The sequence below is a fragment of the Loxodonta africana genome, chromosome 1 (assembly GCF_030014295.1).
Source record: "Loxodonta africana isolate mLoxAfr1 chromosome 1, mLoxAfr1.hap2, whole genome shotgun sequence".
NCBI lineage: Eukaryota > Metazoa > Chordata > Mammalia > Proboscidea > Elephantidae > Loxodonta > Loxodonta africana.
Genome location: NC_087342.1, coordinates 137,002,913 through 137,026,313, shown reverse-complemented (window position 1 = coordinate 137,026,313; position 23,401 = coordinate 137,002,913). Strand labels below are relative to the sequence as shown.

Genomic DNA, 23,401 nt, shown 5'->3' with positions numbered 1-23,401 from the left:
TTGAGTATATTTGCCATATAAAGGCAAGCTTTTTAAAATATACAATTTTGTACAATTGGCGTGATAGAAATAACCACCTAATACACAAATTAAATGTTTCTTGATGAGATGTAGGCTGATTAAAAAAATCAGTTCAACTCATATCCAGTCATTATAAAAGTGGTTATGTTCCTGGAGTCTTAGTAACTTTTCTCATTCAAAATGTCAGCAGTAAAAACTGCCAGAGCAAAGTTAGTCTTCAGGTCCTTTGAAAGCCTGAAGTATTAAGGGGTAGAAAGGCATTGTTGGAGGAGCAGTGGGGGAAGAGAATATAGTTTTAGGAGAATAAGGTATTACACTATTAGACATTATGGAGTGGTGTAAACAGTTACTGTTCGACTACTAACTGGTAGGTTGGTGTTTAAACCTACCCAGAGGAGACTTGGAAGAAAGGTCTGGCAACTTGCTTCTGAAAGGTCACAGCCTTGAAAACCCTATGGAGCACAGTTCTACTCTGACACACATGGGTTGCTATGAGTCAGAATTGACTTGATGGCAGTTGGTTTGGTTTTTTGTTGTTGTTGAGTAGAAGTTAGAGAAAAAACCATTAGCTAGGATAGTAGGACCTCCTTTTGCTTTTTATTGTTTGAATCTATTTAGGGATGTGACACCATGTGAATAAACTTATTTTAGCCCCACAAAAGTGTGGCTATAACTTCATTTGTATTGCAGTAGTCCAGATACAGTGCAGAAAGCTTCATCTAGATTTCTCCTTGCACGTGGAGAATACAGCAGTCCTGCATTTTAGTTCAGGCTTTCTGAGGTATTTCGGTCAAATGACTAAATCTCTCTAAGACTCACTTTCTTTATCTTTACAGGAGGAATAATTATACTACCTGCTTTACTGGGTTGTTGTCAGGATTCCGTGAGATAATACTATATGCATTAGGTGCTTAACCAATGCTTGGCCCATAATAAGCTCTTTCAAAAATGTCAGCTATTTTTATTGTTGTTACTGAGAACAGAGGTAATATTTAACAATAACTCAGCAAACATAGACCCCTAGAAGACAAAGTAAAGTATTATAATAAAATGTGCAAAGACTTGGAGTTAGAAAACCAAAGGGAAGAACACATTTGGCATTTCTCAAACTGAAAGAACTGAAAAAAAAATTTCAAGCCTCAAGTTGCAATATAGAAGAATTCTAGGGGCAAAATATTGAATGATGCAGGAAGCATCAAAGGAAGATGGAAGGAATACACAGAGTCACTGTACCAAAAAGAATTGGTCAATGTTCAATCATTTCAGGAGGTAGCATATGCCCAAGAACCAATGGTATTGAAGGAAGAAGTCCAATCTGCACTGAAGGCACTGGTAAAAAATAAGGCTCCAGGAAGTGCTGAAATACCAATTGAGAGGTTCCAAGAAACAGATGCAATGCTAGAAGTGCTCACTCGTCTATGCCAAGAAATTTGGAAGATGGCTACCTGGCCAACTGACTGGAAGAGATCTGTATTTGTACCCATTCCAAAGAAAGGTGATTCAACAGAATGTGGACATCATGGAACAATATCATTAATATCACACGCAAGTAAAATTTTGCTGAGGATAATTTAAAAAATGGTTGCAGCAGTATATTGATAGGGAATTTCCAGAAATTCAAGTTGGATTCAGAAGAGGCGTGGAACCACGGATATCATTACTGACGTCAGATGGATCTCGGCTGAAAGCAGTGAATGCCAGAAAGGTGTTTACTTGTGTTTTGTTGATTATGCAAAGGTATTCAACTGTGTAGATCATAACAAATTATGGGTAACATTGCAAAGAATGGGAATTCCAGAACACTTAATTGTGCTCATGAGGAACCTGTACATAGACCAAGAGGCAGTCACATGAACAGAACAAGTGGATACTACGTGGCTTAAAATCAGGAAAAGTGTGCATCAAGGTTGTATCCTTTCGCCACACTTATTCAATCTGTATGCCGAGCAAATAATCTGAGAAGCTGGACTATATGAAGAAGAATGAAGCATCAGGATTGGAGGAAGACTCTTTAACAACTTGTGATATGCAGATGACACAACTTTGCTTGCTGAAATTGAGGAGGACTTGAAGCATTTACTAATGAAAATCAAAGACTATAACCTTCAGTATGGATTACACCTCAACATAAGGAATACAAAAACATTCACAACTAGGCCAATAAGCAACATGATGATAAGTAGAGAAAAGACTGACGTTGTCAAGGATTTCATTTTACTTGGGTCACAATCAACACCCATGGAAGTAGCAGTCAAGAAATAAAATTATTTCATTGGGCAAACCTGCTGCAAAAGACCTCTTTTAAGTGTTAAAAAGCAAAGATGTCATTTTGAGGACTAAGGTGCGCCTGACTCAAGCCATGGTATTTTCAATCACCTCATATACATGAGAAAGCTGGACAATGAATAAGGAAGACTGAAGAACCGACACCTTTGAATTATGGTATTGGCGAAGAATATTGAATATCCTGTGGATTGCCAAAAGAATGGACAAATTTGTCTTGGAAGAAGTACAGCCAGAGTGTTCTTTGGAAGCAAGGATGCTGAGACTTTGTCTCATGTACTTTGGATATGTTATCAGGAGGGACCAGTTCCTGGAGAAAGACATCATGCTTGGTAAAATAGAGGGTCAGCGAAAAAAAGGAAGACCCTTGATGAGATGGATTGACAGTGGCTGCAACATTGAGCTCAAACGTAGAAACGATTATGAGAATGGTGCCAGACTGGGCAGTGTTTCATTCTGTTGTACGTAAGGCTGCTATGAGTTGGAACCAACTTGATGGCACTTAACAACAAAGCACCTCTTCCATTTACAGTTGAGGAAAGTGAGGCTCACAGTCATAAAAACAGCTGGCCAATGAAAGAGTTGGGACTAAATTCCAATTCTCCTCATGGGTATTTCATAAACACATACCATGCCTTAAGGATCTGTGACCTTACAAATCTGGGCATTGCTTCACCTCCTTATACTCATTTCCATCACCTAGAACAGGATGTGTTGTTGTTGTTTTTCTGTCTTACTTCCTTCACAGAAATATGCCTATGGACAATTGTATAGAAAAGATTCAACTATCTAGAAAAATACTGCTGTATAAAGTAATAATGAAAGAACAACTTTTGTGACATTTTCAACAATGATTCATTCTTGAACCTCCAATACATTTTTAAATATTTTTATATTTATAATACTGTATTATTTAATTCTGTCACTGTTTACTAGGTACTGTATACAATATATAATTGCTGATTACATAAAATGAATAAGGCCTTCAAATTTATGTGATTAAGATAACTCTTAATTTTCTGGTAATTTTTACCTATAGTTTTCCTGCTTGACCAGTGCAATTTTTCAGAAATTGTATTGTACTTTGTGGCCTCTGAAGAAAAAGAAATGTCACTCTTTAGTTTAATTCAAAGACGGTAAATATTTGTTTTATCATCTGACAAAGAGACCGTCTCTGGAAAATTACCAGACTCTTGGTTAGCTGGGACCAGAATTCCTTTCTGTATTTCATCACTCCTAAAAAGGCTTGGCCCAGAATTGAATAAGATTCAGCCATTTTCCTGTCACTAACAAAACAGACCTGTCTGTAGCCAGAAAGACAAACACCTTAGACTTTTTCTCAGGAGTCTATATTTGCTGAATTATTCTTAAATATTACCTCTGTTCTCAGTAACAACAATAAAAATAGCTGACATTTACGAAAGAGCTTATTATGGGCCGAGCATTGGTGCCTAACAAGGACAACATCCTTCATGTTCTGAAACTTCACAACTACTTGGGGTAGGTCTTTTTTTTTCTTTTCTTTTATAATGCTGGACACTTGTAAGCCCTTTTAAGTCTCAAAATTCATAAACATTATTTCTGGAAAGTTTTTTAAAATATGTATTTTTAGAATTTGCTTTCCTTTATTTTTAACTTTTCTCTTTTTCTTTCATTAAAACTTATTATTTGGATATCCTGAATCAATCTTTTTTTTTTTTTTAATCCTTTTGCTCATATTTTCTACCTCTTTTTATTCTTCCTCTGAGATGTTTCTTCAACTTTATCTTTTTTTAATTTGTGCTTTCATACTTTAATTTTCAAAGAGCCTTTCCAATGATTACTTTTTTATTAATAGTAGACTTTTTGTTTTATAGATGGTATGAATCTTAGGCCTCTGAAGTTGTTACAGTTTTTTTTATTTTAAAGTTGTCTTCATTTGTTACCATTTTCTCTGTTTGCTGAGAGTTCTTTTGGTTGTTGTTCTGGATTTTTTTTTTTTTCCATATAGGAGGCTCCCTTTAAATGTTGCTGAGCTTCAACCTCCATTCATACCTTGGCATAAGACACTAAGACTGGAAGCTTGATGTGTGCCTTGTGTATATTCATGTGAATTAATAACTGATGGACTTCACTATGGATGTGGACTGATCCACTGGGTCTCCTTTAAATTGTCAGTTTCCTAAAGTCTTCTCTTAATCTGATCAGTTTTCCAAGAGAAGAATCCTCCAATTTCCTGTGGGGACAGAAGGATGGAGCAGAGGGTTGGGAGAAGTCTTATATCCTGGCATGCAGACTTTCTTTTAGTTCCCCCTATGTTTTGTGTGATGCTTCACTACCATTTCAGCTATCTCTGGTGCCCCAAAGTTAAGAACCTCACCGATCAACCTCTCCAGAGAACAAGACTTCTGTTATCTTGGGGGAAGGCTGGTCACCTGGCAGCTGTGACTAAGGGACAAGATCTGGAGGTCTAACTACTTCTCATATACATTATGTATCATTACTCTGATTTTACACCCATCCCACCCTCCAGCCTTAGAGACATTCATTGCCTCTAATTCCTAATCTCTTCCAGGGAATCATAGAGTAAAACTTTTGCATCTCTTTGGTGTTCCATGCTGTCAGCACTTAGAAGTCCAAGTGAGTCACTCACTCTACTTTCCATCCTCCAAAATTGTGTTGACATCCCTCATATGCTGTCATTTACACTCCTGTTTTCTTTACCATCTTTTGTTTGTTATTTAGTAGGTTTCAGGAAGGAGTAGAAATAAATGCAAGTATTCAATTTACCATGTATATTTCAGTTAATTATTAAAAAAATTAATTTTTTAGCATTAGGATTTTCTTCAAATATTACTAAATATTCTTGGTATCCTTTAACCACAAGTATACCTAAATCTTTCTTGATCCTATTTATATTTTCATCTGGTAATTTTTCTTGGAAGCAATGGTTTCTATAAATCTATTCTCCAATATGTTAAATTTTATAAATTTGAACTATCAGGTGTTATGTATCAGTTGGTGTTTCAATGATAAAAAGAAGTCTTGTTATCTGTGTTCAAGGATATTATATGTTTGGGGCAATAGCAATCATACAAAAAGTATGAAAGTGCCAAGTAATTAATATAGAGAACAAATAAGTGTATATAATCACAGAGTAAGGAGAAATGACAACTGTTGGAATGGCCAGGAGTGGCCTTAGAGTGCATGGAAAGAGTGGGCCATTTAGAAAATAAATTCATGAGCAAAGATATAAAATAAAATATACCAGGTATGATTTATAAGCAGTGAGTAGACTAGCATGATAAATGTGTGGAGGTATTAGAAGATAAGATTGGAAACACAATTTTTCTGGAAATGGAGGATCTTGAATATTAAGTTATGGCTGGTGTGAAAGTAAATGACAGATACCAGAGACATTATAATTAAAAAGTACATTAATTAGGGAATTTTTTTTTTTAATCAAAGTGTTGCTAAGAGAGGCTACCCTATCCTACCATGCAAAGTTTTAAAACACTGGTACATTCCTTCAGACACAGGCATGTTAATTTAAAAAGATTTCTTATGTCATGGCAATTCCCTGGCCTAATCTCCTGCTATTTTCTGTTTTCTTTCTGGAAATCTTTTCCAGACCTGTTCTTATCTTCCTTGAGGGAAATTGAACAGAACTTTGTAAAATATTTCACTATGGTTTTAAGCTGGGATAGAATAAATTTTTCTATTTTGCCATAGCTATGATATATTTTCCTGGCAATTCTGATTACAACAGCACTGCAGTGACTCTAAGAGCATCCCTTTTGCTGAATTTTAATATTTCAATGAAATCATTTAAAGGAATTTTTATTTGGCCTGGGTAGATCTGCCCTAATAGAATGAAAAGGCCTTAAATAAGCAAAAACCTTGGTCGTTTTGAGCATTTCCTGAGTGTGGATAAGGAGAAGTGAAAAATCATCTAACATGACTTATTGCATAAATAGGATAAAGAGAACGAAAGGAAGTCGTAAAGAAAATTTAAGAAGCAAACCTAGGAACGTTTCTGAACAGTATGTGCTCTTAAAAAGGAGGATAATCTCAATCTCATGAGAAATGTTTAAATATTTCATGAGTTGGGGTATTTATAACTAGGCTTAACCAAGTAAATAAAATACACAGACGAAATAATCTGGCACTGATAGTGAATAAACTAGTTGATTTGATTGGCTTTTTAGATCTTAAAATCCACTGGTCACATGAAACAAGAACAGATGTTTTCTTTTGACTTTAGCTTTGGGTGCTTTGGGTATTGTCATTTATGTGTAAAAGAATCAAGACAGTTTCATGATAATATTCTGTAAGTCCATTTGCAGCAGGCCCTTTGTCAGACAACACTGTAAAAAAAGTAGGCTTTCTTTTTTACTATGTGCTTTCCTTTTTACTATGTACTATAATTTTCCTTATAATTTGATAAAGTAATTTTGAGAAACAAATTATATACACAAAATTGTGGCATTTCACTCTATCTTCTAGGTAGGTTCTTGAAAAAGTATACTTACAAAATAAAAGCAGGGACAGAAAGAGGTTGTATACTTGAGAAACATAGGAAAGATGCCAAAACCTAATTTGTGCAGAAAGGAAGTTTTGTTGGTGGTGGGGGCGGGAAATATTGTGACCACAGTTGAAACGTAACAAAAAAGACAAATCTGAGGGGGCAAGGGCTGGAGTAAGAGTGTTTGAGAAAATTGAAAGTCAAAATTCGCAGTTGAAGAAGCATGGGAACTGTGATGGGTATTTAATTGCTGTAGACCTTTTTTTCATTTCTTCTAACTTGTGCACATGCTCTAGAAATACTTGTATGTTCAGCATAAAGGACTGAAAGTCTTCACATTTTTTTATTCCAGTGATATTATTTATCTGACCGTATATCTGGTCTTGCCTAGTATATAGAAAAAAACATGATTTGTAAAATGACAAGGCAAGTTGACCAGAGACAAAAGAGGGAGGTTTGAAATGACATTTGGTCTTCCTTTCTTCATGCTCTGATCAGTAAATTCTATGCAAACTATTGCTAACTGATTACTGTGAAAAGGAAAAGAAATTTATTTCATGAGCTATATTAATGTAATTTACTGATTAAAACAGAAGAATTTGTGACCCAAATAAGATAGTTTTTTTTAAGAAAAATTACATAATATTTTAAACTAAACAATTGCCTATTACTCCTCTATTCATTCCTATATTTTTTGGCTAAATGCTCTTTGGTCATCTTTTTTTTGTTGAAAATACACGCAGCAAAACATGCACCAATTCAACTTTACGTGTACAATTCAGCGACATTGATTACGTTAAGTTGTACAACTATTCTCACCCTCCTTTTCTGAATTGTTCTCCCTTATTGACATGTTTTTTTTTTATTGACATAAACTCACTGCCACCTAAGCTTGCTATGTAACCTTTTGAGTTGCTGTTGTCAGTTTAATCCCATATAGATTTTACTTTAAAAGAGTACAATGCTCAAGGCAAACATTCTTTAATTATACCATTGTCTTGTTCAAAGAGGACTCCAGGAGATATTTTTGGTATAAAGTTTAAAGATTATCTCAGGGCAATAGCTTTGGGGTTCATATACCCTCAATGGCTCCAGGAAGTCTGGATTCCATGAGAACCAAATAACGTTGATTAAAAAAAAAACTACAAACCTAATACCTGGTGGTGCAGAGGTTAAGAGCTCAGGCTGCTAACCAAAAGGTTGGCACTTTTAATCCACCAGCTGCTTCTTGGAAACTCTATGGGGTAGTCCTGTTCTGTCCTATAGGGTGGTTATGAGTCAAAATCGACTTGATGGCAATTGTTTTTTTTTTTTTTGTAATCCGAATCTTTGGTTTATTTTTACCCTTTTCTTGGGAGAGAACTTTCTTCAAAGGACATGTACTGGAATGAAGCAAAGCTATTCTCAGCTTTATTCAGAAAGTTTCTTAGCTACGTGTCCCAAACTTGCAGAATTGCAATCGACTCTTAAGAAGCCTATCGAGTGCCAGATGCCTTTTCTATTACACACTCACTACTCTGTATACACAATGGGCAGAATTTGGCCAACTCTGATGAAATGTTTGCTATTGTTCAGCTCCGAGACTTTTAACACAATAAGTCTGTATTGGACCCTGTTCAGACTTTGCATCCTGTTTTCATGACTCTTCCCTTAATGATTGACCAGGTTGCTTATCAGGAAGATTTTTGGAATAGTTCATCATTTTACAAGTTCTGCAGCAGATAAATGGCTTTAGAGAAAGCATTTTTTCTTAGTATCTACTTTCAATTGTTAAACCTTGATGGCCTCCTTTGTAAAACTGAGAATAACTTACGTCATAAGATTGATGTAGATATTTAATTAAATGAGATGCTGTATGTAAAATGCTTAACACAGTATGCAGCTCTTAAGAAACACTTCCTAAAAGAGAGCTGTTAGAAATGAGGAGAATGAATATCACTAAATGTAATCCATGGAAATCCATTATTGTCTGGACATTTTCTTCCCACAAAATAGAATAAAGTGGTTTAAAGTAGATATTACAGAAGGCAGACTTGGTTACTCTATTGAGAAATGTTGTTCTCTCTTGATACTGGCTATCTAATTCCTTCTTAAAACATTTCTTGACTAGTTTGTTATCTCTGGTACTTTTGCATTCTTGAGATAGAACAGGTGCCTATTGCTGACTTTATTGTGGAGATAAAGGTAGAAGACCCTGTTTGGCTTATGAAGAAAAGACTAAAATCTATGTACACATGTCAAAGGAAAAGTAATTAATTTGAAATTTCAGTGTCACAGAGGAAAAATGTTGGCTAAGACAGAATTATCATCACAGTCTACCACATGCGATTTTCCATCAGCCAAAGTGAGCTAATGTGGAAGAAAACTCAAGCTTTCAGCCCGATTAGTGATGTAAAATAATTAGATAATTCTAAAATATATGGAATATCTTTTTTTTCCTGTAAAACCCATTAATATAATACTATAATAAAATTTATTTTAAAACATTGATTTTGGAATGAAATTTTTAGCAAAACTAAATGTAAAGAAAGTGGGTACTAAGTAAACTCCGCTTTATGTTTGTAAATACAATTATGATTGAGTAAAGGCATTTTCCCTATTTTAGGAATATACTAATGCTGTAGATCCTATAAAAGACTTAGAAGATTCAGGAAGATTAGATACATATGCATGATAAAGTCAGAAACAAATACAAGGCTCTGTATAGTTAAGTTTAAGACATCACCACCTCACTTCCTCTGCGTTGGAACTGTTGTCTAGGATTTCTATTAATGCACAATCAATCTAAATTGAAGTTGTCAAATCAATACTTGATGTATCAACTCAAAGAGCTTCAAGGTTTTACAGAGAAAATTATGCTGGATAAAAGGAATTCACATGTGGTATGGAGTCCTAAGAAGTCATAATTCAATTTGGGAAGTCTGTGTGTCTTACTTGTAATGTGTTGTTACAGGTTAAATTTGAAACTTTCTATTCACCGCCTTTTTTTTTTTTTGGCTTGGAACTTGAGTCACCTTATTCTGCCCACAAACAAGCTGTGATAAAATACAGTACGTTTGCTCCAAAGCACCCTGGCTTCCATTACAAAGAACCATCTGTTCTTTGTTCAGCAGAAGAGCACAAAAGATGCTCTAAAATTCTGAGAACCAATCACTGAGTGAACCTGAAAGCTGGGTGCCAGTGTCAAGGGCGACTTCTTCCATTTATGTTGTTCAAAGTTAGGGTGATGTAGAAAGCTCACATATACATAAAGGGATCCATTTGGTTATAAGAGCTCAGTTCAAAAAAAGAAGCAGGAATGTAGATTTTAAGACTGGTTGGAAGACTTGAACATTTGCTATCTGAAAGGAAACATCACCCAACTGTATTTATTTTTCTATTATAAACCTAGTGTTTTGAAAAGTTTTCCTTAGTTTCTCCGGTATGGCTGGGTTCATAAAGGAGATCTACTCTCAGATAACAAAGTCCCCTGTATTTTATCTGGAATGAGTAATGATAAACTTGCTTTTTAATTGTTCAGAGAAAGGACTATTTATACTGTGAGTTGATTAGTTCTAAATAAATCTATGCTCTAAGCTACTATAGTGAAACTTGTGAGAGCTGGAACTTAATGGGCCTACCTTGGTTTTCCAGGTCCCACAAGCTTTCTGCCTTTAACAGTGTACAGCCTTAACCACTTTTATATTGCTCTCTATTAGTAGAAATAGGAAACCCTGGTGGTGTAGTGGTTTAGAGCTACGGCTGCTGACCAAAAGATTGGCAGTTGGAATCCACCAGGGACTCCTTGGAAACCATGTGGGGCAGTTCTACTCTGTGCTATAGGGTCGCTATTAGTCTGAATTGACTCTACAGCAATGGGTTTTATTAGTAGAAAGTATTTAAGTTTTCCTTCTCTGACAGGTTTTTGCCTTACACAAATTCTGGCTTTCTCAGGTTTTACTATGTGTTTAAGAGTACAAGCAACATTTGTAGTAGAACCTCCAGGTATTAGAGCTTTCCTCACAACTCTTCAAGTCCTAGCTTTGGAATTCAGCATGTTTGTTGTATAACATACTTACTGGTAGGGTTTTTTGCTAAGAAACTGACAGAGAATCTATAAAGCATTCATCGCAGAATGACTCGAGTGGGCTATTCAGGGGACAAGTTAGTATCTTAGCTGCTGCTCTGTCTTTTTTCTTTATTTTACCTGAAAATATATATTTTTTTATTTTGAAATTTGATCTGTTTTCCTCCAAATCATGGTGCTCTTGTTATTACTGTACATGACTGACACAAAAATGCTATGGAAAAACAATTCCACATCACTGAAAACTATACCCTCTCCTTCCCTTCTTTCTTTTCCTTGTTTTTGATGACCTTGGCAGTTTTGAGGAATACTGGCCAGGTATTTTGTAGAATGTCCCTCAGTTTGGGCTTATCTGATGTTTTTCTCATTATTAGACTGGGTTATGTGTTTTTGAAAGGAAGACTACAGAGGTAAGGTGTCATTATCATCACAGTATAACAAAAATATGTACTATTAATATGATTTATCACTGAGGATGTTAACTTCTATCATTTGGCTTGATCAGGTTAGAATCACTTTTTCTTGAAGATCATTAGAGCATTTTCCTGAGGAACTTAATGACGCATTCGTTATGGCTATAAAGAAACCAATGGGAAATGAGCCTTCGGTTTTTCCTTACTGTTGATGTTATGAGGCTGCTATAAATTTCTGAGTATTTAGACAAAAATAATTCCAGTTGATGGTAAAGATCATTTTATCTTTTTTTTTCGTGTGTTGTAGGTGGGAATGAGATCCCGAAATCAAGGTAGTGAAAGTTCATCAAACGGGCATATCTCCTGCCCCAAGTCCTCTATCATCAGCAATGCTGATGATAAAAGTCTTTCAGAAGATGCGAAAAAGAAGAACAAATCAAATAGGAAGGAGGATGATGTCATGGCCTCAGGAACTGTCAAACGACACCTAAAACCATCTGGAGAAAGTGAACGGAAGAATAAGAAGCCTCTGGAGTTATCCAAAGAAGACCTCATCCAACTACTGAGTATAATGGAGGGGGAGCTGCAGGTAGAGTCGAATTTTCTCAACTATTGTTTCTCTAGTTTCTAAATTCTAAAAAGACTATGAACATATTGTCCTCACTGGATTGTGGACTTCATAAAGAGACAATGTCTTTCCTGCTCATTTCCAAATCCCTAGTGCCTGGCACAAGTTTGCTCTGAATAAATATGTATTGAATGAATGAATAGGTACTGATTCCAACTTCAAGCCTATGTAGAAGCAGAAAATTTCTTCATTATATGACTTTGGTAATAATTTAACTTAGGTAGCAACACTTAGTAGATACTAAGTACAAACACTTAGTAGATACTTAGTTATCTAATTTAGCCATTGACTGTGGTTGAAAATGTATAAAAGTTGTAATCATTAAAATGGGAACTTAAGGTTAATGGTTACTTTTGCTTTTTCCAGAAGGTAGATGAGAGATAGAGATAGGTATATATTTATAACCCTGGTGGCATAGTGGTTAAGTGCTATGGCTGCTAACCAAAAGGTAGGCAGTTTGAATCCAGCAGACGCTCCTTGGAAACTCTATGGGGACAGTTCTATTCTGTCCTGTAGGGTCACTATGAGTCGGAATTGACTTGATGACAATGGGTTTGGTTTCTTCGGTTTATATATATATATATATATGTATATACACACACACACACACACACACACACACAGAAGAGAGAGAGGAGAGAGAGAAGGTGTGGCTGAAATCAGTCTTGCTGCTCTACTCTTTTCTGATGTTTTCATAACTTTTAGCCTCAATTTTCTGTCACTTCACAGAAGCTAACATGTACACAAATAAACAAGGCATTGGATTGTGAAAAACCTAATGCTTTCCCAAAGTATTATCAAGTCTCTTATCTTATTAGATCCCAATTAGAACATGGATATCATTATCTGGAAGTGGGGAAATGCTAACTTTTTTTGTTTGTGTGCATAAGAAGATGACTATTATTTTATCAGTGAGAAAAATGAGGTCCAGAAAGTTTAAATGGTTTGCTTAAAATCTCAAAGCAGGTTGGTAGAAGAGCTGGAACTAAAACCTATGTCTCCTGATTCTTGGTTTGGTGCTCTTTCCAAAAAGGAGCCCTGGTAGCACAATGGTTCAGCGCTTGACTACTAACTGAAAGGTTGGTGGTTCGAATACACCCAGTGGCTCTGTAGGAGAAAGGCCTGGGGATCTGCTCCCGTAAAGATTATAGCCCCAGAAAACCCTATGAGGCATTTCTGTTCTGTCATGTGGGATCCTATGAGCTGAAAATTGACTCGATGACACCTACCAATAACAAGCTCTTTCCAGTGCCAACCTCCTTGAATCAACCTTATCTCACTGCCATGAGTCAGGTCCTCATTTTCAGGCCATATTTTTAGGGATCCAGGAAGAAGTTGAAATTCTTCAAAGTTTCTGAATCATGAACAACTATATTTCTGGAGGTTGGGGAACTCTAACCTTTTTTGTGTGTATGTGAGAGAAGGACGACTTAAGAGTGGAGTTGCTGTTTTTCTTTCTATTTTTGTTAGTTTCTTAGCTCACATGAGCCGCTAAGGGAATACTAACAATTGAATGAAATGAAAGGTTTGTTGGCTTACTGGTACTGTTGGCATCAGAGAGGTTATTTGCGATCTACCCTACACTAGGGTGGGCCAGTCTGCTCTGTTCCTGTTCTCATCTGTGTGTGCACATAGATAAGGAAACCCCTGGAGTAAAGAGATATATAAAGCATATAAAACCCTTGTTTAGAAAAACAAACAAATATGATTGAGCTTACTAGGGCACATTTGCATTTCCCAGCAAGAGATGAAATTTTCCAGAGGGCCACCATTACTAAAAATAGCTTTGCCACTCCCAGAAGTGTAGTGAACGTTTTGCCTACTAACATTTATTGTGTTATGAGGCAGAATATATTACTTCAAATTTTTTAACTGCCCCCAGCCCACAGCTATTGACCTGAGTGGAAGGTACAATAGTTGCCTTGGGAACAATCACAAAACAATGCCATCAGCTCGCTTCTTTCCAGCTCGTGGTGGCTTAGGTGAAGCCTGTGGCTTTTCCAGACTCTAATTTCTACAGAAGGCTGTTAATCATGTTAGTACCCTGGAAGATATTCAAGAATCATGTGACTCTAGTGTTCATGGAGGTGATAGATATGGTTCCAGAGCCTAGGCGTGCAAAATGTAAGCCCGTACACCCGGAACATTAAAGAAATTAGCCAGCAGGTCTCCAGTGAAATGCGTTTTGCTTTCCATTAATTTTTATACATACAGGATATTTTATCTTACACAATAGATGTACTCCTGACAGCTATAAATAAGTAAAAATTTTTAGATATTTGTGGGGGAGACAGTGGAGGAAAAAGGAATGAAGGATGTGGTATTTTAAGGAATTCCATGGTGAATTCATTTGCAAAGCAAACAATCTCCTATACCCTATACACACACACACACACACACACACACGTTTTTAAGTATATGCACTTGAAAATGCAGATGTTGCAATATTAGATTTGTTTAAAATGAGAGTGTTCCTATTTTAGAGCTGTAGATATATGTTCTTGTAGTAGACATTTGTTCTGTTAGCATTGTCACATGAGTGGGGTGTTGTAGCTAAGAATGGGAGGTGGCTGGCATTAGCAAATGTGAGTGGGCTGGTGAAAATGTGGCAGCCACATGCCAGGTTTGCCAGCCTAGAGATGAGAAAAAAAATCTAGAGCTGGTGCTGGGAAGATAGGCAGGGACATTGCTCACGAGGTAAGTTACTTCAACTTAGGCCCATATGCCACCTGACTTGACATGTATGGAGAGTTTAGTGAGTTATCTCCCAAATCTCTGAAGACTACCTATTGCTCTACCTTTATGGGTGTCTGAATGTGACTACAAACAAAAAGATTGGTAGTTCAAACCCACCCAGACATATCTCGAAAGTTAGGCCTGGCAATCTGCTTTTGAAAACCCTTGAAGCCTTGAAAACCGTATGGAGCACAATTCTACTCTACACACATGGGGTCACCATGAGTTGGAATCGACTTGATGGCAACTAATAACAACAAAAATAAATATATGACTCAAATACCCTTATGCTGGAGGTGGTGTTCCAAGGTCGTGTAAAATATTAGGGCTGACAGGTATCTTTTTAGGTGTTTTATCTACCTCCTTTATATTACAAATTTAAAACCAACGCTTAGACAGGTTATTTGATTTGCCCAAGTCACATAGCAATTTAATTAGAGTTTGCTCTAGATTCACCTCTCAGTTCAATTAAACCATTTAAACCATTTATACTCTGGGGATATTCAAGGGTGGCTGTGGTCCAGCACCTTTATATTGATTTCCCGGTTTCCAGAATTTCTCTGAAGTAGACTCACATTGCAAACTTGGGGGCCAAAACCATTTTGTGAAAAGATGAGACTTTTTAGGTAAAATAAATTAAGGGAAGTTTCTTTCACATGAGGGTGGTGGAGTGTGATCTGAGCTTTGAAGTTTGGTGAGATCTTGATGGGGAGAGTAGAGGGAGGCAGGGATGCAACATGGTAACACAAGTTGGGCACTACCCAACCCTAGGAGCTCCATGTTCACTACTCTATAAGTGATGTGTGCTGGAGTTGTACAACAGTATGGCCTTGGAGGATGGGAACTACAGGTCAAAAGAAGTAGGGTAACACACAGAGAAATGGGCTTGTAATATTGGGGAGATGAGACCAAGATCAAGTCAGCCTGTAGGAGATGTGCATGGAAGTAACTTGTGGAAAAGGAGGAGATGAAGGACCACTCAGGCTTTCCATGCTGATTTTCTCCTCAGACTCCTTTTTTGATCTGTCTCATTTTCTCCAAGTCCATATCCAGGGTTTTGGACATTGTAGGCAATTCTTATGTGTTTTCTGAGAGATGAAACTAGGCTGATACACCAGTTGCCTGCCACTCTGGAATCTGTTGAGTGATCTGTAGGAATTTGTTAAGTGAACATTATAAATAGCACATTTATTGTTCATACAGACTTTGTAAAATTTACAGATTTGATTTTTTTTTGTTGTTGTTGCCAGTTTAGGTATCCAATGAACTCCAGAGATGCTCTTTTAATGGACATGTATTAGAAATGAAGTTGCCTTCCCAGGGAGTTTTGTGTTTTAAGAAGTCTTTCTAGAGCCAGTGATGTCATGACCCTTGTTTCGGGGAGGGAGGTCTTCCAGACTTTTGAAGCCCCATCTCAGCAGACACAGGTCTGTCATCTCAGCACAATGACTGGCTGGTATTGTCCTCATAGAAGCAGCTGGGGTGGTTTCCATTATTACACTTCTGTCACTGGCTGCTTTCAGTAACAAGTACTTTCTAATAAATTGGAGCATTGTTTACCTCTGGGTGAAAAACTGGTTATATATTTCCCAGGCTAACAGAAAATAAGAAATAGTACACCCAGGCCATCACTTTGGGCATCATGATTAATTTCTCCTTGTATTTGTCCAAAAATAGCACTTGGGAGACTGTTAAGAAGCCAGTCGACTTGGCTGTACTAAAAATAACAAAAGTTCAAAGGAAATGGTACTGACATCAAAAAGCCATAATACAGAAAACTTGGTAAAAGGAAATTCTTGTAAAATGATTTAAAACAGGACATAGATTAATTCTTTTTCTTGGTGGAAAATTTTACCCATTTTACATAGTAAATTCCCATCGTATATTCACGTGGATATATTTTAGAAAAACCAAACTCAAATTGAGTTTTGTCATTTTTCACTTTTGTAGCTAGTTCTTCATTCTCTATGCGTAAGGAGGTACAGAAAAAATTAGATAACACAACTAAAGCACCACTATTCCATCTGGCTCTGGTGTTCACCATGCTAGGTCAGAGACAGGGTCACTGAGACACTGAGAAATCTATCTTCGTCCTTGGTGACTGGCAGAAGGCAGCATTATATTTTAAAGATGATTTATGAAATAGATAATGTGCCTATGGACTGTTAGAAGCTTTCTATATTCTCTCCTTTTGGGGTTCATAGGCATTTTCTTTACTATAGCTCATTAGTTTCTCTTTACCTCCCTACCACCCTCTATAGGTGTGTCTTTTATCTGCATTCGTTCTCACTAAGAGAGTTTATCCATTCTCAGGGCTTTAATTAATTAACTCAAAATTGATTAATCTTACAAAATGTAGGGCACATTACTGTGCTCAAGTTCTGAGTAATACAAAGATGAAAAACAATAATACTTGTACCTAAATTTTGATGAGCTCCTACTATGTGCCAAGAATGGTTTTAGGCACTGGGCATTACAGCAGTTGTTAAGAAAGAGCTCATGACCTGGTAGGGTACATCATCTAGAGGATACAACGTACAAATTTGTGTAATTGAAATACAAATCATGGTAATGCAAAGGAAGGAAAGATTATTTTTTACCTGAGGAGATGAGGGAAAGCTGCACTGAAGAGTAAGGCCTTAAAGAATGGGTAGGTTTTAGACAAATAGAAATGAGTGTAGGAACCCACATGAGCAAAAATCAAACACAGAGTGGGTAGGAAAGTGTGGGCCATATTCATCTGAATACTTTGGCTTTGATGGGGAAGCATTTGGTGGAGGTAAAACTACTTGACACTCCAGTTTGGACGGTACAAATAAAACATCCAAGAAAAGAACAGTCAGAATGTATGAGTATCATGGTGGGGGGTGGGGGCAGCGGAGTGACGCAGAAGCCAAGGGAGTAAAAATTGTCAAGAAGAAGAGAGAGGTTGGGACAGTCAAATTATCAGAGGTCCAGCCTTTGGGTTTGTGAATCTGGAGATCATTGTGAATGTTTGCCAGAGCAGCTTCAGTGATGCTTAAGCCCTTTTTCAGTGGGTTAAGAAGTGAATAGAAGTTAAAGAAATAGAGTAACACATCCTGTTGAAAATCCAAGTGTTTAGAGAATCAAAAATCTTTTTTTTTTTTTTTTTGTGAGCGTTAACCAGATTTACTGGATTTTGACCCAGCCAAAGAGGGTAAATCTCCCTCTTCTTTAGTGTAGCAGTAAATTCCTTGTCTGGTACAAAGTAGGGCCTTAGATGTTTGTTGACCACCTGATGCGAAATCCCCTTGTTGCTTTCTTCTTTTTTTTTAGACTTTTAGTGAAACATGGGGTCATTAAAAGGTAAAAGGCTAAAACAAAGTGACTTGAATACCAAGTCTTACAGGGAAGTGTGGAAGAATCCAAAAGGTTTGGTAGTTAGCCTCATTTGTGTTGACTTTGAGCCTCAGTTTGCTTCCCATCTGTATAAAGAGAATACTTCCTACCTTTTGGGATTTTGTGATTTCTGAATTTAGCCAATATAAGTGTTATTTAGAGAAGTTTGGATGAGAAGGGCAGAGAGAAATACAGAATAGTAGTCAAGGAAAACTCAGGTCAATGGAGTGTTTTTAAAGATGAAAGAGACTTCACTGTGTTTGTGAGTTGGGTGTTACAGGACCATAAAAAAAAGCAGGATTAAGATATGAGAAAGAGCAAGAGTTTTTGATGAAGTAAAGGTTTGGAGGAGGCAGGAGGAAGGAATCAAAGGTATGGTTTAGGGGTGACCTTGGTTTTGACCTTGAAAAGGAGGAGATCCTTCATCTTTTGTGACAGAGGGAAGGAGGAAAGAGGAAGGATGGGTTCGTAAGTTCCATAAAAGTAAGTTCTTAGCTGAAAGGTGGGGGGTTGAGAAGGATCTCCCTAAAACTTCAGCATTCTCAGCTTGGTGAAAACAAAGTTATATTCTGCTAAAAGTGAGGAGGCCTGGGCCAAGAGCTCTGGTTTTGAAGACGACTGCGTACATGCTGAATTGTTGCTGAGGGGAATGTGAGAAGAATGTGTTTATGTATAAGTAGGAGCACTGGTGAGTGGAGTTTACGATTTACCAAGGAGAGAGACTGTGTATTTGCAGTCGCACTAGTCTGCTTAGCAGCTTGGAATAAAAAAGGAGACATTTTATAGCACTGGATCTAGGGTTGGGGTTTTTCCAAGCGGGTGCAGTGGGAGGAGAGAGGTACATGAAAGCGGAGTGTGTTGGTGAGACAGTGTCCAGTTAAGAACAGATATTGGAGTTGCTGATCAAGTCAGTGAGAGGATGGAAATACAGGAGGCTGGGCTATTTGCATGTAAGGTTTCAGTGTAGTACAGTGCAGTTTTAAATATGTAAGATCTTGGGTGTGGCCGTGGGAGTGAAAGTGAAGGCAATTGAAATTTATGAGGCCAAGGAATGGTGTAAATCTCCCATACACAAGTCAAAACCTCATAGGATGATGGCAGGCTTTGGAGAGAGAACCTGTATACTTCAGTAAGTATAAAGATTGAGGTCTAGAAGGTCAGCAGGTAACTGCTGCCAGATGGCTTTTTCTAAAGTGTTTATCTGATTATGTCATTGAGTTGTTTAAGAATTCAGAGGAGGTCCCTAGACCTTATCAGATTGAAATCAAAATTTCTTAGACTAGTTTTCAAATGCTATTCATTAACTGGCTCTCTGTTAGCTATTAAAGCTCATCTTTAGTGTTCGTCAACATGACCATTCCTATCCAATCAGGTAGTGTCTACATTCTTCCCCAACCTAGCCATGACACATACACTCGCACACATAAACCCCAACATATCCCCATTCTAGTGTTTTTTCCTCTTCTTATGCTTCTTTATATTTCTTCCACCTCCAGAGTACTTACAAGATAGAAATTCAGGCTCTCTAGGAATATTCAGGACATGTGTTTGTCCTTGTTTTGTCTCATACTTCCCTCCCATACCAGTCAATATTTCTTCTAGGAATCACTCAAGGCTTACCTCCTCTGTGAAGTGTTCTCTAACTACTTGCTCCCTGACAGTTGTTTTTCTTCTGCCCTGGAATCCTACACTATTTTAACCCCAGTGTGGACAATAACACTCCACACAGGCATGTACTCTAAGTATTTCATGTACTTATATCTTGTTACCCAAAACAACTTCCTGAGGAAAGGGGCTTCTTTCGTATGTCTCATTGTACCTAGAAGAGAGCTACACATATAACTGTCAGTCTGTTAGTAACTGATGACTAATCTCAAAATGTCATAATATTTACACACCTTATGAGGTAGGTCATAATGATTAATTTTGAATGTCTGCAAAACAATTTGAACTATACAGAGAAAATGAGAGTGCCATAGTTTATATAATGTTATTACTGAATTTACAGTAATGGCCACAAATATTTACAATGGTACTCCTACTACAATACTATGATCTTCTTTCTGTCATCTTTAGTAAGAGATGCCATGATGTCATTGGAGACGGTGATAATCAGTTCAGATGGGATTACCTAGTGCAACTACGCACAATAGGCTTATCCTACAAGGGCACTATTTATCATTTTTTTCTTTAAGGTTGGGTGTTCTTCTCCTAAATGGGTTACATTGTCCCATGGTAAGTTCTCCCCCTGAATCTCTGTACTTCTGAAAAATGAGGCTTTTAGCCACTGTCTATGGCTTTTTAAATTGATGACTCACCTGCACTTAATATGCTCCATCTTTAGAATCCTGGGTGAGGTCACCCTGAACAAGGCTGCCCAGTGAAACCTCACACCAGCAAAATGGTCAACACGCTGAGAATGGTATGTCTTTGCTAAGTTTAGGAGGCAGCAAAGAGACAGGTTGCTTTCTGATTAAAATCAGGACCAGATTTGAATCTTTGTTGAATATGATGCTCTAGAATCTCATGTGTCCAGTAGTATTGTCAGTATTTTGGCAAAGAGCTTTGATGTCTGATTTTCATTATTCAGACAGAATACTTTTAGTGTTCCTAATAGAATCAGAGAGTTGGCATCTCTTCAGTGAGAATAATGTACTCATTGACACTGGAGAGGAGAACCTTGATTTTATTGAGAAAGGAAAAAAAAAAAGTCTTAATAAAGAAAATATCCTATAAATCTTTTTGTTATTTTATGAGCCTCTGGAGATATGATAAAATACTAAATAGGGTAATATGTGAAAGACTGAGATTCTCCCCTTAAAAGTCTGAAGGCTGCATTTTTCTCAGTGAAGATGGTCTCTATTGATTTAGTAAACAAAATTATTTTTAAATATTTCTAATTTTTTTCTAAATATTTCTAAATTCTAACTTACCTGTGTAAATGTTTCCAAATTATTTGGGCTTGTGCTATTGTCAAATGGAGCCATTTTCAAATAAAATTAGAGTTTTCAAATAAAATTAATATTTATTTATACAAATAAACATTATGAGAAATGTATGGTTAAACAGAGTAGAATTTAGGATGTGATGAACTTGTGATTCCAGAAGAACTTCCAGAGGAAGATACCAGGTAGAACACTGGCAGGTCTGAAGCTCAGGGGAGAAGTATTGTCTAAACTGCACTGTCTAATAGAACTTTCTGTGAAAATGAGCATGTTTTGTATATGTGCTGTATCATGGTAGTCACAAACCACATGTGGCTTGTGAACACTTGAAATGTGGATCTATGGCTTAGAAACTGAATTTTAAATTTTATTTAGCTTGAATTAATTTAAATTTTAATAGCCATATGTGGCTTGTTGTTGTTAGGTGCTGTCAACTAGGGTCCGACTCATAGCAACCCTAGGTACAACAGGATGAAACACTGCCCAGTTCTGTGCCATCCTCACAATCATGGCAATGTTTCAGCTGATGGTTGCAGCCACAGTGTCAGTTCATCTCATTGAGGGTCTTCCTCTTTTACACTGGTTCTCTACCTTACCAAGCATGATGTCCTTCTCCGGGGACTGGTCCCTCCTGATAACAAGTCCAAAGTAACTGAGACAAAGCCTCGCCATACTTGCTTCCAAGGAGCATTCTGGCTGTACTTCCTCCAAGACAGATTTGTTCGTTCTTCTGGTAGGCCACGGTATATTCAATATTCTTTGCAATATGTCATTTGATTCCTTGACTGCTGCTTCCATGGGCATTGATAGTGGATCCCAGTAAAATAAAATCTTTGACAACATCAATATTTTCTCCATTTATCATGGTGTTGCTTATTGTTCCAGGTGTGAGGATTTTTGTTTTCTTTATGATGAGGTGCAATCCATACTGAAGGCTTTAGTCTTTGATCTTCATCAGTAAGTGCTTCAAGTCCTCTTCACTTTCAGCAAGCAAGTTTGTGTCATCTGCATAATGCAGGTTGTTAATGAGTCTTCCTCCAATCCTGGTGCCACGTTCTTCTTCATATAGTCCGGCTTCTCAGGTTATTTGCTCTGCATTCAGATATGTGGCTAGTGACTACTATATTGGACAGTGCAAGTACAGAGAAACACAGTACTTATCTGAAGAGACCATAGTTGAAGCCAAAGGCTAGAGAATGAAGGGAAGAAGACAAGGCCGAGGGCAGACACTTAGAGAACACCTATGGTTATGGCTGAGGAAAGGGAAAAGAACTTGTCAAAGAGGATGGGAGATGTGATTAAAGAGAAAGGAGGGAGATCAGAACAGTGATGTGTCATGGTTACAGGGAGAGGAGAACTCCCTGAAGACATTTGTAGTTCCCAATGCTGCTGTGAAGCTGGAAGATGAATTGAGATCAGGGCATTTATGGAACTGACGTTTAGAAGGTGAGGGGTTGATATGAGATTGCTGGGTATCCTGTAGTGTGTGGACAAAATTAACTTTTGAGAAGTTTATGGATAGAGAAAGATGGCACGGCTGTATCTGAGGGGAGAGTAGGGGCAGGAGAAACTTCCTTTGTTTTTGGAGATTTGTTTTGAAAAGGGACACTGAAGCAGGTTTGTATATGTTAGATACAGATTTCTCCCTTCATAATCCCCTTTGTCCCTTTCATCCCCCACAGACACTTTGATATTCTATTTTAATTTAGGAGATTGAGGTCTTCTCAGCTTTTACCCGTCTCAAAAATCTCCGTTCATTGGCTTCCCTTTCTCTCCCATCCTTTTCACTAAGACAGAAATATCACTTTTTGTCAAGGTTAATCATGTTGACTTGATCCTACTGCCTTCCTGACTAACTTACACACTCTTCTTTTACCCTTTCCTCCCCAACCCTTCATCTTCTTCACTCCTAACCCTGCTAAAACCAAAATGTCAAACCCATTGCCATCAAGTCAATTCTGACTCATAGCAGCCCTGTAGGACAGGGTAGAACTGCCCCATAGGGTTTCCGAGCAGCAGCTGGTAGATTTGAACTGCTGACGTTTTAGTTAGTAGCCTGAGCTCTTAACCACTGCAACACCAGGGTACCTCCTATTCCTACTAAAAAAAAAAATTCCTACTAAAAAAAAAAAAATTATTCCTACTGAAAAAAAAAAATTCCTACTAGCTCTCCCATATTCACCCGCTGGTTGGAGGCATGAAAACTTTCCATATAAAGAAAGGGAGCTAGATTGATCAAAGCTTGGGGTCCTCTAGACCTGGAATTACTGTCAGCAAGGCCTCCATGCTTCTTCCACCCTCCCAGCATCCCCCTCCCCCAGCAACTTTGAACATGGACTGTTTAGAACCCTTTTTTCTGATTTTTCCCTGATTGCACACTTAAACTTTGCTTCTCTCCCTCCTCTATAATCAGGTACTTTTATCCTCACATAGTTAAATTTGTCT

At 37.4% G+C, this 23,401-nt stretch overlaps 1 protein-coding gene across 3 annotated transcripts in view; it reads left to right on the top strand.

Moving 5' to 3' along the window:
- Positions 1-23,401, top strand: part of FILIP1 (filamin A interacting protein 1) — a 236,788-nt gene that overhangs the window by 92,966 nt on the left and 120,421 nt on the right. For all 3 annotated transcript variants that reach the window (XM_064288095.1, XM_064288091.1, XM_023544335.2), the window contains exon 2: positions 11,595-11,876. In XM_064288095.1, coding sequence (XP_064144165.1) covers positions 11,601-11,876 — 276 coding nt within the window. In that variant the 5' untranslated portion in view covers positions 11,595-11,600. The remainder of the gene's footprint in view (positions 1-11,594; positions 11,877-23,401) is intronic.